The sequence below is a fragment of the Nannobrachium achirus genome (assembly GCF_963921795.1).
Source record: "Nannobrachium achirus genome assembly, chromosome: 16".
NCBI classification, from domain to species: Eukaryota; Metazoa; Chordata; class Actinopteri; order Myctophiformes; family Myctophidae; genus Nannobrachium; species Nannobrachium achirus.
Window position 1 is genome coordinate 42,097,073 of NC_137823.1, and position 17,594 is coordinate 42,114,666.

The 17,594-nt window shown below is 41.1% G+C and overlaps 2 protein-coding genes across 2 annotated transcripts in view; one reads left to right on the plus strand and one right to left on the minus strand.

The window, feature by feature from the left end:
- Window positions 1–1,603: 1,603 nt before the first annotated feature.
- gja10b (gap junction protein alpha 10 b) lies at window positions 1,604–4,755 on the plus strand (the record flags this gene model as incomplete). The annotated part of the gene is made up of 2 exons (XM_080744947.1): window positions 1,604–2,986; window positions 4,717–4,755. 2 exons carry the CDS (start codon window positions 1,604–1,606, stop codon window positions 4,753–4,755), a joined length of 1,422 nt encoding a protein of 473 aa, XP_080601073.1.
- A 10,006-nt stretch (window positions 4,756–14,761) lies between these two features.
- bach2b (BTB and CNC homology 1, basic leucine zipper transcription factor 2b) overlaps window positions 14,762–17,594 on the minus strand; it is a gene marked incomplete at its 3' end in the record, with an annotated part of 53,697 nt that continues 50,864 nt past the window's right edge. Inside the window, exon 5 of the mRNA XM_080744183.1 lies at window positions 14,762–15,289. Within this exon, the coding sequence (XP_080600309.1) occupies window positions 14,762–15,289 (528 nt within the window). The remainder of the gene's footprint in view (window positions 15,290–17,594) is intronic.

Genomic DNA, 17,594 nt, shown 5'->3' on the forward strand with positions numbered 1-17,594 from the left:
TAGGTTTAATAAAATAAAATAAATGCAATTATACTTCAGTAATTGAATCAGGGGTCTAGTGATGCAGAATGTCCCATTTCCTATGTGTGCCATTTAGCCCACAACTTAACCAAAATATGAGGGATTTTGATATAAAAAATGAGCTATATTTTGACTGCTGTGTAAATGTTAAGCAATCTAAAATCTGGGTTCAGATAACATGACCATCTTTTGGACTTTATTACTATGTACCAATTACCATAATTTCAAGGTAAGATGAATGGCACAGATTCCATATAAACCCTACCGTTCCTATTCTGTGCACGTCATAATTGCCTGAACATTCACTGAATATAGCTTATCTAGCTCATAACAGGTCATGAAGTGAGGTATTATGAGCTTGTAGATTTGACGTAGCAGGAAAAAAGGACGGGACCAACTATAGACCTCTGGGGGACTACCGGTCAAAGAGGGATTCAAGAGGTTAACTGAATAAAGGCAAATACAATCAGAGATTAATAATGGAAACGACTGTTCGCTGCAGCCATAAACTGAATTTAATTTAATTTAAGAAAAAAACTGATAAGTTGTGGGTCAAAACAGCATAATAAATATCTACAACACAGCATTCTGACGTGCCACTGGTAGGCAGTGCAATGGGTACAGTATTGTCATGACATAAATATTCCCAAAGTGGGCCACCAAGCATGGAAATTGAGGCCACCGCCTGCGGGTGCCATGAAACTCACTAAAGTCAGTAGACCTGCTGGATTCAACCGCTACTACTGTCAAAACAACCAAACTTGGGTTCAGTCAGTGTACCTGATTTGGCTTCGATACCAGGTATTAAAAAAGAAAATAAATGAAATAAACTACAAAAAACATAAAATATAGGCCATTAGACAACATCAATGAAATATAGGCTAGGCCACTGTTGATAATTGACAAAAGTGTCAGCCACTGACATTGCATTAAAATAGTCATAGCACTTTAACCACTCAAGCACAATTTCATACCTATAAATGTTCAGGAATAGCCGTAGATCAGCTATTGTTGCAATTTAAATCTTTCGTTTTTAAAATATTTTAAGAGTTTTGCCTATAATGACATGGTTAAGGGGGTTAAAGACTCAAGTTTGTAAGGTCACTATAGGTATTTGCTGAGAAATAGTAATAACTAGATAATAATAATAATAATATAGTTTTAAGGCTAAAAATATTGTACATGACTGTGTATTGATTTGATATCCTGCTGTTAACAGTGTCGGGGGGGCAGTTAACCTTGGGGCATTATCACGTGGTCAATCAATTACTTCATTCCATAGCCCTAGTTTGCATTGAGGACAGTACTGAATATTCTGCTGTCATGCACAGAGTGAAGCGGGGTGTCAGCTGGCTTCCATGGACCAAAAAGAAACCCTAATGTAGGCTTACCAAAGGTGAACAAGGTTGAGTGAAGTGGAGCAAAGGTCATCGAAACACTGTAAGTATTTGATATAATTTAATTATCTATCTATCTATTACTGATTAACTGAGCAAAACATGATCCCAGGGAAACCCCTTTAAAATGACTACTACGCTTTCTCCTCGGGCACTTTACAGCGAAATAGTTATGTGACAACAAGATGGGAGACTGGAACCTTCTGGGCGGCATCTTAGAGGAGGTCCACATACATTCCACCATCGTGGGGAAGATCTGGCTCACCATCCTCTTCATCTTCCGGATGCTCGTCCTCGGCGTGGCTGCCGAGCACGTGTGGGACGACGAACAGAGCGAGTTTGTCTGCAACACGGAGCAGCCCGGGTGCAAGAATGTCTGCTACGACCAGGCTTTCCCCATATCCCTCATCCGCTACTGGGTGTTACAGATCATATTCGTGTCCTCACCATCGCTGGTGTACATGGGCCATGCGCTGTACAATCTGCGGGCCCTGGACAAGGAGAGACACAGGAAGAAAGTCGTTTTAAAGGCCCAGCCGGAGGGGGCAGACCCCGTCCAGGATGCGAACAAGAGGATGGAGCTCAAGAGGCTGGATGAGCAGAAGAAACTGAAGAAAGCGCCACTCAGGGGCTCCCTGCTGCGCACTTATGTATTCCATATCTTGACCCGGTCTGTGGTGGAAGTGGGCTTCATTATTGGCCAGTGTGCAATGTATGGCATCGGACTATGCCCTCTGTACAAATGCGAGAGGCTCCCTTGTCCCAATGCCGTAGACTGTTTTGTGTCGAGGCCAACGGAGAAGAACATTTTTATGATCTTCATGCTCGTCATTGCAGGGGTGTCTTTGTTCCTGAATCTCCTGGAGATATTCCACCTCGGGGTGAAGAAAATCAAGCGGAATCTGTACGGATACAAATACAGAGACGACGAGTCAACCTCGTTGGTGCAGCAGGTCTGCATGCTCGGAAAATCCTCGCCTCCGGGGGCGACGCAGGTCTCGCACTCTTCCTGCTCGGCCCTCCCCAACCCCCTGTCCTTGCCCCAACATCAGGGGAGGCCAAGCATCAACAATAACGCGTCCTCCAAGGCCGAGCAACCGTCCAGACCATCACGGCTGCAAAGCCATGCTGACATTCAGGGTCTGCACCTGGGACCCGCGGGGCGCCGATTCACATTGGAGAAGAACAGGAACAACTCGTGCAGCAGCGATGAGTCCAATGTGCCTCACAGCAATGTTCAGCCGAGTTGCGGTGTGGCACAGCCGCGTCCATCCCTGCCGGCCGGCCACATGGAGATACCACATGGAGATGTCCTACGGAACCTACAGCGCAAATATAGCAGGGTCAAGGCCTGCAAGGACTTAAGTGACTTGAGTGACTCTGGGGACAGTGTTCCCTTCCCCACTGCCAGGAAAGCTAGTTTCATGTCACGGGGAATGTCTGAGCACAATGTCACAAGTTCATCTAATAGTGGTGAGACCCAGAGTGGGAAAGACATTGAGGCCCAACACCTGTCGCAAGGGGAGAGCCCGCCCATGACCCCCCCTCCACCTTCTACCAGAAGGATGGTAAGCACTTATAGCACCTTGTAGATAGGCCACTGTTCACAGACTATAGCAGGTGCATCATTCAACAACAAGGATATTTTGCAATGTTAGAAACAAAGAGTTTTGCTAAATATGGGGTTTTGCAAACGGTAGCGTGACTCACGTGTGACTCACGATAGCGTGAGAAGGTCCCGAGTTCAAATACAGTTCAGAAATGGGATTCCAGTGGAGACCCATTTAAACTGGATTTGAACTCGGGACCTTGAACTCGGGCTTCATTGCTAACCTCGGAGACATTTCACCCACAACAAAAGAGGTGAATATAGGGACATGCTCCTGCCAGCGCGCTGACCCTAGAGCCCTCTGCTCCTCACTAGTTAGATGGGTCAACAGCCATGGAGATCAATAAAGTATAAATAAACAAGAATGAGTGCAAAAGCCCAGCTTGCGCCTAGGACAGTTATTCGTGCCAATTCTGGATCTAAAAGCTTTCATAGTGAATATAGAATATTGACTTTACTAGTAAGACGCCTCAGGGCAAGGTTGCGCCATGTCTTGGCCATCTGGCCAGTGATGTATATCGGACAACTTACCCATATATGGAGACCCCTGGTACCCATATATGGAGATCCATGTACTGTATGTGGAGAAATGCTGTGAGAACCCAAACATGCTTACTCAGTTATTCGTTATGTGAAATTCCTATGACGTCTATGACATCTGACATCATACATACAATTCATTTTATGCCCATACATGGAGAACCCTGTCTGTAGAACCAGCCACACAGATATGGGCTGCCTTGGCCATATATGGATTCTGTTAGTGTTGTATGTGGCCGATGTGGCCTCCATATATGGGCATTCCCATATGAAGTCCTGTTAGATATGGGCTCAATATTGATGACATCATTAGGGATCTCCATGTATGGGCATAAAAGGGATTCTGTCAGTGTGGTTCCCCTGACATCACAGTGAAGTCAGAGTGTGATGTCAGAGCGGCAAACCCATTCTGTTAGAGTGGTTCACCTGACACTCAGTGATGTCACAGTGATGTGTCAGGGGAACCACAGTGTCAGGCGTTATAGACAGACAGAGATACAGTCAAGCTGTGACCGTTCACATACTAAACTGCGACCCACGGTCGCCATGACTATTGTATGTTCACATATTGTAAATAATAGCAAAAGCAATTAAGTTAAAATAAGTACCATAATTTAAAAACTAAAAAATTGTGTATAAGGTGGTCACAGGGTCATTAAAAGCTGGGTACATCCTCTGGGGTGCATGAATGCAATTTTAATGACATTAATATAGTATTAGATTAGATATACAGTATCTTGTGTGCAAATAACAAGAAGAAAGGCCACGTGGTCACCAAAATCAGTAGGGTTCATCCTTCAAATGAAGGTGCACAGTTACGATATCTTGTTTGGGACCAAATTACAGGAATGTAAAGGAACCCTGGATGGCCGACCAGTAAACCAGCAGCCATCCCTGGCACTAGCAGAGCTAAACACAAATATATTTGAAGGTTGTACAAAAGCAATCCTCCATCATTTCAGGAAGACCAGGGAACCAAATACATTTTGGTCTGGGTATATTTAGTATAATCTGATTTGACCCATTTTGTCCAGAGTTGATTTGAATGTTGCAAAATCTGTCTGTCTGGTGCAGATCGATACGAAATGAGACAAAATATTTTTGAGTGTGGTCAATAACTTGTATGCTGGGTATGCTTGTCTCTTTCAGAGCATGATTCTGGAGCTGTCATCCATCATGAAAAGGTAAACAGAAATATGTCAGAACCCAGCTAGAAGACTATGGGACAAGGGACCCTGGAGTCTGAACCATCATGTTTATTGGTTGTTTGATGATGACATATTACAGTATGTACTGTGCATTGGTGTGGAAAGCTTCACTTCAATTATGTTATATTTAACGGATGTAACCTGGATTCAAGCCTGTGATACCAAACATCATTCATCCAAAGGGGAATCCCCATGACCAAGGAAACATTCAGCTTCTAGTCCTCAGGCAGGGCTACTATACAACACTCAATGTTTATGTAACACAAAACGTAAAAGAAATATCTGCAGTATGAAGTATCAAGTATGTTTTACATTACTGGTATATTATTATAGGTCCAAACAAAGAAGTGCAAGTTATTTATTACCTTTACTGGTGCTCTTTGGGAAGGGATCAGAGGGTTCCAAATAAAAATGTGCTATTAGGCACTAAGAAGTATTGTTTTTAACAACAAAGAAACGTCGTAAAAAATTTACTGTAGGAGACTTTTTAACGAATTAGGCCTAATTTATCCAATGCTGTTACAGCCTATAACCCACCTGAATGTCTTGGATTTGATACATTTTCTATTAATGTGTTTATGTTTATATTAATGCACTGTACTGGAGGTTGCTGTGGGGGTAGACACAAATCAAACGTGTGGTTTTCTTAGAACAAATGTGTGAATTAATCACATAGTTTGCTTTCTTGATTTGAATTTAATCTGTTAATAATGTAAAATAATGTCAATCTGTGTGTCCTGTTGTGTGTTAGAATCAGAGTTGGATTTGCTGGTGGGGGAGGGGCATACCTCTGCTTTTGATTTCCCCCTTTGGACAGTGGGGATTTGTTTTATTCCCGTTTCTGGTTAGACTCAGGGGTGTCACACCAAATTCTGGGCCCTGGGTACAAGGATTCACTGTGGGGCCCCTGTGCTTTAACTATTGAAAAATAGCAGATATACAAGCTCACAGCGCGGCACCGAGTGCCGTGCTGCAAGCTTGTAGATCTGCTATTTCTTGTTTTTAAATCTTTGAATATTTCAAATCCTTCTAACGTTTAAAAAAAAAAATATATATGTTTCTATGTCAGTGGTGCTCAAACTGTTTCATGTGAAGGACCCCCAAAATTATATGTATTTCGCCCACGGACCCCCATCTCAAAATATTTATTTGCCAGAGACCCCCCAGAAGCAAAATTTGAGTTACAAATGTTCGCTTAAAAAATACATATATTTATAATTTGCACACATTTTCACAACTTTTCAAAAATAATTAAGGCTCCTCCACCTTGGGCCCTAGTAAGTCAGTCCCACTTCCCCCCCCCCCCCCCCCCCCCCCTTGTGACACCCCTGGTCCGACTCAATTAAATACATGCATTTCCTTTTGGGAAATGTAGACTGACATGTTTGATAATATCACTTTTTTCTTTTTCTTTTTTACTAAAACGCTATGTTAACTACATCACCCATGACTTGTCTATTTTGGGTAAAGTTTTCTAAATATTTAAAAAAAATCTTTTTTTTTTCTATATTTTTCTAACACAGCTATTTTCACTATGTGTGGTGTATATAGTCCTGCGTGATAATTGAGGCCTAAATCTTTTTAAAATATGTTTCTTTACAAAATGAACCCAAGCTGGAATATCGATTTGTTTACTGTGGTTTACCCTACACCAGCTGGCATCACCCAGGAGAGAAGCACTGCTCTCATTGGGGTACCCTCTTAAAACAATAATTATATTAACATTACAAATCAGACATTACATTTGACTTAAAGCCCATAGCAGTGCTCATAAAATGAGCAGTTTTGCAAAAGATCATTCCAGTGATTCAAAATGTGGGCAGAGGAACCACAAAAAAAGATTTCTTTAGAACAACATTGAGGATGTGTTGCACAGAATGAGCAGAAGGGCTCTTAAAATTGTTTTCTTTGCCTATCTTTAAAAGTTTATTTTGAATTATGTTGTGAATGTTTGGTGTTTTCTTGTTTTATTTGTATCGATTTTTCTCAATTAAAATATATACAGTATGTGTGTGTATATTATTAATATAATTAATTTGTTTTAATTGGATCTGGTATGGAACAACCTTTGCCACTGGCATCCTAACTGTATTTTTAACATTAAGGTTGATACTTCATGAGGTTTGACTGCAATCGCACTTACAGTACCGGTTTGTCATGGTCTTTGATTTCTATTCTTTAATAACATGGTTCTCTTGGATGTTTTAGCATGATGTCTATCAAACTTTATGCAGCAAAAAGTGGAACTTGAACCCATTTTGATTAATTATTATTGTGAGCTTGTATATCTGTTATTTTTCAATAGCTAAAGTATAAAATAATTAAGGTCGGAGTTACGCCTTGGGCCCTAGTAACTCAGTCCCACCTTTCTCACCCGTGTGATGCCTCCTGGCCGAGATATGTGTTCCACTTCCTTGCTTGTTTTAATGAATGGACATTTGTTACTTAAAACTCACAGAATGACAACATGATATGCATGATATGTTTCTTTATTTCATAAACAGAAATGGTGTCTAGACAAAAATGTCATTTATATAACACTAGCAATTGAAATGAATGAAAATGGGGTTTGCACAATACCATATTTACAATGGTTATTAAGTCATTTTTAATCCATTAGGGTCATGTAGCATTTTAAAAATTATAAAGGTAAGAACTCTTAGTAGAGAATAAGCAAATAACAGCTATTTCAAAAATTGACAATATTAACACATAACAGTCATCTAGAAAAATGAGAGGAAAAAAAACAACTTTTGACTACAAGCTTAAGAGCTATTACATTAAAAATGATGCACCAAAAATGTACTAATACAATAATCCATAGAATCTGTGTAAAAAGCATGTAGAAAAAACACCTGATGCAGTTTGCTGATACAGTCATTGACCAGTTATGAGAGGTATGAAGGAATTCACAGATAGATAAGTGTGAGACAGTCCTGCACTGGTGACTCAGGGATGGGGGGTCCGGGACCCTGCATACACTCACTTCACTTGTATGTGATCTATGGCCTCTGAAAGTTCTAAGGCAAATATCGGAGGTGCACTTGTATCCATGAAAAGCCTGATTTATGCTCTGACGCACGACCTGTGTCGTGTGTCAAAAATAGCAGACCTACAAGTCCACGACGCGTTGCGGCTGCGAGGCGTTGTGGGCTTGTGGGTCGGCTGTTTTCGACGTGCAACTGCCACCGTGCGACGAAGTATGAATCTTAAGCTTAATGCTGAGACATCCCAAACGTTAGGATGAAAAGACAAAGTTGAGGAAACTCTGTTTGTCTCCTTACATAAAAAAAACTAAACAAAACCCAAACAGCAATATTCAATCCAATTGAACCTAAGCAATTTTACATGGCAAAACTGATCAAACATGACACCTTTTTTGTAAACATATTCCATATATCATTCCATATATTTTTCCCATTCTTTTTCTTTTTCTTTTAAATGCAATGATCTCAGCCTGTGTATCAGTATCATTATAAAGTAGAGCAATATGTGAGAAAGGCAAGTTATGTTCATGTTCGTTTTTGAACAACCTTTGGGAGTTGAAGAACCAGTGTCTGTTTCAGAGAAGCAGCAACAAAAACAAAACGATAACCGTCAAACTAAACAGGTCAAATAACACAGCAAAAGAAAAAAAAGAAAAAAAAAGGATAAGAGCATTCAATATCACATGGTCAGAAAAGGTAATTCACTCAAACCACTCTGTTGTGAGGGCCATAGCTAGAGATCCAATGCATGTCCTGTGCACGTTTGGCTTGAACAAAATTATGTAACCTGGGGATTCTTCATATAGGCTACTATTGTCAATGATAATAATCCATTTTTAAAGGACTTTTCTAGGTATACATGTTTTGAATTGTATCATTCCTGCTATATTAGCTTAATAATTCTACCAAAATCAACATGACCTTTTTTCAGGCTCTCAAACAAAGCAAGTCCATACAAAGATGTTATCTATACTGTAGATCAAGTTAACTAGTAACGAACCAGAAACATCTTTCTTTGAGTGGATGATGCAAAGAATGACTGTCTGTCAAAACACTTGGCAAACCTGAGACGATATACAAGTGCAGAAGTGATAGTCATAATTATGGTGTAAACCAGAGGCGCAATAGAGGTGATAACTAACAAACTCATCTGTCCACCCATGCTCATGTTGATGACTGTCACTCTCATGGACTGGTGGCCTGTCACGGAAGGTGTGGAGGGTGATTAGCAGTGACTTTAGGGCAGGGGTCTTCAATGTTTTCAGGCCAAGGACCCCTTAGCTGAGAGAGAGATAAAGCAGGGACCCCCTCTACACATTGTATAAATGTGTGGTGCAGATTTTCACGATACAGGTTTTCAATACGAACAAATAACACACCAGATCGAGTCCTTTAGTTATCACTCCTTCGCCCATTAGTACAGTCAGCTGGGATAAAGGTTGAAAACCTAAGCATTGTAATGGCATTTAAAACAAATGATCTATAATGGAGGACATTATGAATATTACGTTTCCCTGACTATGTAGACAAAGATATATTCAGCAAGCTAAACCTCGGTCTGTGCTTTTCCAATAGGACATCAGGCTTTCCAAATTATGTTCCCCATAATTGGTTCTCAAAGTGGGGCCCTAAAGGGAAACCTCAGGGTTCCTTGAGGGGGTCCCAAATGGACCCTTAAAGATCTGTAACTCTGAGAGCATTCCATTTGTATGCTCTCAGAGTTGCGGGGTCCTTGATTAAAATGAAATAAAATAAAATAAAAAAAGGTTTGAGAACCAATGTCATAAACAAGAAAGACAACGTTTTTTTCACTAGACTATGAATTGCTAACTGTTTGCAGGAAAGCAACTCTGTAACATAGATCGATTTTCTCTTTAGCTTACTGGTTTGAACCTGATAGTATTTTAGAATGTTGAATACTGTTCCGTTTCAGTAATAATGCACACAAGAAAGAACAGAGCATAAAAGTAGATAAAGGGCCTCACTAAGGCAGAATTTATACTTTGCTGACCGACAATACAACCTATTATAGCATTGTATGATTTGTTTTTAATTTCAGCTGAAAATAGGTATGTCTGAAAGTGTGTCTAACGGTCATTGAAGCATAAATAAGCCTTTACACAAGAAATTACACCAGTCAAACAAGGATCACAACTGCTCTGTACTCAGACCATGTCTTGATAAAGATGCCCCCCCCCCAAAAAAGGTATACAATCTGTATGTTTTTGTTTTATAGGCCTACTAATATTTGTGCGTGCGAGTGTCTTATATGTGTGTGTGTGTGTGTGTGTGTGTGTGTGTGTGTGACTGTGTGTTTGTGTGTGTGTATGTGTGTGTGCGTGCGTGTGTGGTTTAGACCAGCTGAGATTCTAGTCTATAGAAAACCTTGAGAACAGGGTCATCAAGTACTTATGTGAGAGCATCGTTTGGGCTAGGTATAGAATAGAAATGTACAACTATAGGAATAGGAATATAGGAATAGGGGGAGGAGAAAATAGTTTAGTCATTTCACAACTAGAGAATTTGTTCCAAACCTAAACCTAAAGGTTTAGTCGGTCAAGTTTATGCATATTCACAAGATTTGAGTAGTAAGTGACTCAAAACACAGGTTGCCATACCATAGCTTTTGGAAACATGAACCAATATTAACAAACCTTTTACAGCTATGAAATATATGTAAAACTGATGTTACATAATTACATTGCCATATACTGTATCAACCTTCTATGATAGCTTAGTTACACCATTTTAAAGTGAAGGGGAACACATTAATTACTGTATATCCAATGCATTAGGGCAGTATTCCAGCAGGAGGCGCCATACTCCCATCAAGGATTGGGGTTATATAAAGAGCTATTAGATAAAGCTTTTTCATCATATATCATTATGGCTCTCTTTTAAATATGCTGTACTTTGAAGCACATCTTTGTTGAGGGCAAGATAAAGATAATTTGATTGATTTGTTTTCCACATAGAAAATGCAAACTATTTATTTTTTAATGGTAGACAGTTCCAGAGAGAACTTGCAAGAAATTGCGAGGCAAACATAAGCTAGATAAACTAACTAGGCTTATAGCTATTAGGCAGCATGCATGCACATCACAAAATAAGATGACTCAACAAATGTACAATTAGGGCAAAAAACGCATTACTATCTTATGATTATTAATTACCCAATCATCTGACAACACATACACTGCTTGCACGTCAACTGAATTCTGAATTAGCTTATTTGAATCCTAAAAAATATGATTATAAGTTGTGAACACTCTCATACAAAAACAGTAGCTTCTTTTCGTTTGGGGGGTTGGGGGGGGGGGGGGGGGTGTTAAAAGATCTGTTTTATGCTTTTGGAAATCTTGTTTCTTAAAGAAACTTTCTTCACAGAGATATTACATTTTATAGCTTTATAATAATCATATTGATGTTTCAATGTTTCCTTTATTCGAGTGCCAATTTAAGTGCTCGGGTCTCAGACTTTTTAAGGGATCTGAAACGTCAAATGACCCTCATGAAGTGCTATCTGGTTGTGGGCGCCTGGGGCATGTAGACAAAAGTGCCTGAACTGGGCTCAAATTCTATTCTTGGGCTCAATGATATAATATATCATATATATTTTCTTCCCTCAGCCTTTCCTGATGAAACATCTAAAGACATTGAACAGTAACACTGGAGAAATTCCATGAGAGTGTACACATAATAGCATCTTTAAAATACTGATAAGAAAAAAAAGATTTTCTTCTAACAAAACACAAGGCGGGAAACTCTTTTTCACATTTTAAAGAGGAGTCGAGGAGGAGTTCAACAGATTTGAAACACCCACTTCCTCGCTATGAATGTCAACTTTCTTTTTCTTTCTTTTTATACATGCACGTGGGGGCTCCGAAATCAATATATCTTTACGCTGAAGTAGGCTATGTGTTATCCGTATGTACGTGTGTGTGTGTGCGTGTGTGTGTGTGCGTGTGTGTGTGTGAGTGTGTGCGCACGTATGTGTGAGCTGATTTCCTGAGTAGAAGAACACCCACCATTATGGCAAATATTCCGTAGGCAGGACAGGAAACAGCAAAGTAAAATAATGTAATCTTTTCTTTTCTTTTTTCTTCTTTCCCTTAGCAAAAAGGTGCTTTGATAAGAACCCCCGGGTGAAAAAAGAAAAATACGTCTAAAGCCTCTACCTGTACAACATTACTTTTACAGTCATCATGCTTCATACTATATATACATTACACGTTCTGCCATGTAGAGCACTTCAAAGTCACCTTCACAACATCCAAAATACAATGGTATTGCTGATGATGCGTGGGAACGTTCAACTGACATCTTTAACCACTTGAACTCTAGCGTCCCTATATTCTAGGGTAGTGGTTCTCAACCTTTTCAGGCAGTGACCCCCAAAATAATCATATTTTAACTGGGACCCTGCCCCACCCTGACGGGCACTAAGAAGAGTTGAAGCATTACATTTTGTATAACATGGTACTATTGTGAAAATAGCAGATCTACATGCTCACAACGCCTCGCGTTGCGAGGCGTTGTGAGCATGTAGATCGGCTATTTTCACAATTTCTGCCTCTAATATTTGACAATTTGGCCAATGTTTAATTTGTCATTTTAGAGGTATTGTCACTTTAGAAATGTGCAGATACCCTCTATACACTTAAACTTTGTTGGTTTGTTTGCCGTTTGAGTGAGAAAACAGTGTTGCACATTAAGTTAATCATCTGGGGAGCCCCCCCCCCCCCCCAAAAAAATAATTTGGGGACCCCCCAGGGGTCCCACTGGTCTAGACGAGAGAGAAAAAAGGAGCGGACCTACGATAGTGCCCTGGGGAACACCGATGGTCAACATAGACGACGTAGGGTTCAAGTGGTTAAAAAGAAGAAGGAGGGGAGGAAAAAGATGCATTCTTTTTCTTTCCCCTTTTCGATTCAGTGCTGAGAGCAAGGCCAAGAGGAGGAATGTTTGGGGAAACCGCCCTGTACAAAACATCTGCCGTACACAAATACAAATGTGAGACGCTGAAAGAAAGACAGTTTCTTCTCTTGTTTTTCGTTTTCTTTTTGTAGTTTTTTTGCATATGAACATTTTACAGTCTGACTGCATCGTAGAAAATTCTCATGTACAGAAGAAGCTGTGTTCTCACGGTACTTCCATGAATTGAACATTCAGATTTTTTTTGTTTGTTTGTTTGTTTGTGTGTTTTTTTTATTTTTATATTCCTGAGTTTGAATTGCGGTGACGAGTGGCCACTGAGAGATAATAAGATAACCAGAGAGAGGAAAGAGTTGAGAGAACTGGCTGTGTTCAGAATGGCAGTCCAAATCCCAATGTTGGCCTATCCAGATTGGAATCAATTTGTTTTTTTATCAAGTCTAAACAGCAAAAACCCCACAGTGAGGTTTTAGCTTATCATCTATTCCTCTGTGAAGAGGGATTCAAACCTGATGTCTAAAGAGTTGTCTCATTCTGGACGCTTGGACACTGAAGCCTGATTAATACTTTGTCGTAATCCACAAGCTCTAGTAGAGAGCTTGTAGATCGGATATTTTCGGCGAGTGATGCCATCATACGACAGAGTATAAGTGCATATCTTTGCTGTCGGGCCGAAACCTCCTAACTCCAAAATGTTCATTTTCGGGAAAATTAGCTCAAGTGGAGTTAGGTTTTGACCGCAGGGATTTGTACTACTTTTCGTTGGTTCAATATTATTTTAACCAACACACAGACGTAAAGGGTGTTCAATAGCACATATTTATGAAAAAAGAGAGGGCCAATCGGGTGGAGTTAGCTGGTTTGGCAGAAAGTGTGGAGTCAATATTATTTTAACCAACACTCAGATGTAAAGGGTGTTCAATAGCCCTGATTTATGCCAAAAAAATCAAAAACCTCAAAAATGGAGTTAAGAGCTTTTGGCCAGACAGTGTCGATATGCTGTTACGTCCCCACCACAGCAACCAGTTCAGGCAGATCCACCATGTCTGAATCCACTAATCCAATCAGATCACTTATAAGTTACAGTGTGGACGTTCAGTCCTAAAGAACATATTTTGATAAAGAAAACGGATTTGCCTGCAGTCTGAACAAAGCCAGAGAGAGAGAGAAAGAGAGAGAGAGCGATAGAGGTAGAAAGAAGATTGAGAAAGAGTGGGAGACAGAGAGAAAACAAGAGGTGGTAAAAGAGAAAAAGGCAGAATCTTACACCACAGGTAGATGGAGAGAGAGAGAGAGAGAGAGAGAGAGAGAGAGAGAGAGAGAGAGATAGGAGACAAAGTGAGCTGCTGTCTGTTAGGTCCGTTGAGGTGCGACTTGCAGATGCAAGCCGTGTTCCATCCCTGTGTCACTGAGAGACGACTGTTTTAACTCCAATTCATACCACGTGGCACGACGGTGTTGCGCAACGGAAATAGCCGAGCTTTAAGCTCACGACGCGGCGCAAGCTTGTACTAGCTTGGCTATTCCCGCCACTCGCGACGCCTTCGTGCCGCGGAGCATAAATTAGGCTTTTATACACATGAGGAGCGGTGAGGCCACCGCGGAGGTTTGCTGCCGAGGGCGAGGAGAAGAATACATAGCACCATTGTAAGGGTTTGGTGAGGAGAGAAGATCCCACTCTGTCAATGAAGACTGAGGAGAATATACCCGGAGAACAGTATTGCTGCTGTTAAGACAACTTTAGTGTCGACCTTTAAAAAAAATTAAAAAGTAAAAAATAAAATAAAAACAGCACAAAAATACATAAATACAAAACAAAGCTTTTTTTTGTTTTCTTTTTCTTTTTCTCAATGAACACTGGCGGAGGCTGACCGTCTCGACGACGACCCCCCCTCTTTTGTCAGAAGAGTAAAACACAAATTAAATAATTAAAAATAAAATAAAAAAATGAAAATGACATCGAAAAACCAAAACAAAAAAATGTCAACAACAACGACAACGACAACCAACAACCAACAAACAACGAACAACAACAACAACCACCAACACAGAGAAAAAACACCGTTACTTCACGCAGTCCTTCCTCGGCTGTTCATCGGTCGTGCACTTGTCAGTCATTTCCTGGCAAAAATCGACCGTCACCGTCGGGCTGTTGACCTTCTCCGAGCCGCCGGACTCCATGTACGACGACGACGACGACTCCCGACGCCCGTCCATTTCCCTGGCGCCGCCGGCGCCGTCCACCGCCCCGTTCCTCACCGCCGCGGGCTCGGGCTCGCCTTCCGAGGGGCCGGGCGACCTGAGGTATCCGGGCTCCGGCGTGGCGGAGCCCGAGCGCGCGGCGGTGAGGTCGATGCTGGCGGCGGACGCGGGGTCGGCGCTGAGGACGTTGTTGTTGCTGGCAGTGGTGGAGTTGTTGGCGGAGGAGGGCCGCAGCACGGGGCAGTAGTGGTGCAGGGACTGGACCTGCTCGGGGCTGAGCTGCACGTCGCGGCACACCTCCTGCGACAGGCAGGAGAAGTTCTCCCACAGCTCGCCCATGCACGCCTTCAGCTGGTTCCTCTCCGTCAGCAGCTTCTCCTTCTCGTTGACCTGTGTGGAGCACACACACACGCAAGCAGAGGTCCCACGGACGGTCAGCAACTATTGACTCTTTTCCTATTACAATTATTATTCTAGAGCAGTTTCTCAAACTTTTACATTTCAAGGTCTCCTCTTAACTCTGGCAGTATACAAATGGAACCAAATGGACCCGTCAGGGTGAATTTGGTTCCAGACAATTGGACTCGAGTCATGATGACTCGACTTGACTTGACTTGGGAGTCATATTTTGACGACTTGGACTTGACTCGGACATATTGGACAAAAACTTGAGACTTGACTTGACTTGGAAGACAATGACTTCCGACTCGACTCGACTTGAGACACGCTGACTCGGACGACTTGCCGCTACGCCACCCACCAAAGCAGTCGTGAACGCCACGCTATAGGTTCACACTTTTATTCATTGATTGATTGCAGCCACGGAGGCACCACACACACACACACACACACACACACAGCACGAATGGCTATACTGCTGCCCCCCAGCCTAATACAGCTACTACCGGTTCTGCTGCTGCAGTTCCATATAAAAACTTCCACTCCGATGGTAAACAGAGGAACACTCAATGCAAGATATGCAACGCTAAACTCAAAGACAAAGAGGGAACGACGTCAAACTTTGTCCGCCACTTGAAGACGGCGCATGAAGAGAAGTGAAACCAAACATAAGAACATAACATTATTAGAAGTGTGTGCGCGTGTGCATGTGTGTGTTGGTGATATACTGTCGGTCGAAAAAATTTTGAACATTAATAATAAGACAACAATGTCACTCACCACTGTCACGAACGTTGATCTGTGACTGCATAAATAATAATATCCAATTATCCATCATGGTAGCAAGCCTCCGTCTTCCAACACTTTATCACTTTTCATAACATACATCCAGTCGTCAGCAGGGTTAAGAACTTCACTAAATAACTCCCACGCAAAAGCTTTATTCCTTCTCATTTAGCCTCCGACAAGTTTTGCTTAGCTAGAGTTGAATTTAGTTCACTCCACTCTCTGTTATTTTCCAGTTTGTCGCTGGAGCGTGTCGCTGTTACTACATGTCATCTTTTCGACACCCGACTCTATGGTCGAAATAATGTCCGTTCGGAAAAGTGAGATTTCCCCGTATCCTTTTGGAACATGGTGGGACCCCAAACAAATGCATGTGTAGTGGAGTATAGGCAGCTAAATTTGTGCCTGATGAGAAATGACATTAATATACAGTACTAGTAGTACAAAGCATGCACGTTAAGATTATTGTGTCTTGTTTGTTTTTGTTTTTAAAGCAATAGGCCTGTAGAAGTATTAAATGTTGCAAAATGTTGAAAATAAACATTTGTCAAACATGCCATTTCTTTAATGGAATGTGTATCCTTTGCCATCTACCTAGGTTCTAAATGATCAGACATGTAATGGATAAATGAATAGCTTTTAAGCTGTATACTGGTTTAATTCATGCAGAGTTGCAGACTAATCTGCATGCTATTTTTTGACATTTACTTTAGGAAGAAAGGTTTCTCTCTTCAAGATATAAACCTGAGATATAACCTGTGACTCGACTTGAAAAGCGTGTGACTTACTCAACTGACAACCTTGTGACTTGACTTGACAAGCTTGTGACTTGATTCGACGCGACTTGACTCGACGCGACTTGACATGACAACCTTGTGACTCGACTCGACTTGACTTGACATAACCTTGTGACTCGACTCGACTTGACTTGCCCACAACAGAAAAAACTTGAGACTTGCTTGAGACTTGGACCAAATGACTTGCTACTCGACTTGGACTCGGATCAGAGGGACTTGTACAATTGTCTGTTTGGTTCCATTCGTATACTGTCAGAGTTACAAACTTGCATGGGTCAATTTTTAGACCCCCATAAAGGAACCCACAAAGTCACTGGAATCCACTTTGAGAAACACTGCTCTAGTCTAGAGATTGTTCTTTTGACGAATCAAATAATAATAATGATAATATAAAGTATGTTTTTTTATATTTCTATTTTGCACGCTAATGAATCGATGGGAAGATCAGTTCGTCTGATGAAACATTTGAACCCTATTTTATTCTTCGTCCTACAATGGTTTGAGGCAAAAAATACTGAATATAGCAGACCTACAACCTCACAACACTTCCCGATGTCACACCTTGTGAGCCTGTATATCTGCTAAGTTTATTTGATTTGATTAAAAACACTTATTTTTTATTTTTTATTTTGGGGGGGACACATTCCCCCCAAAATGATTATTTCACAGATTCATTTTCATCATCTATTCAAACGATCCCCTAAGACAGATAA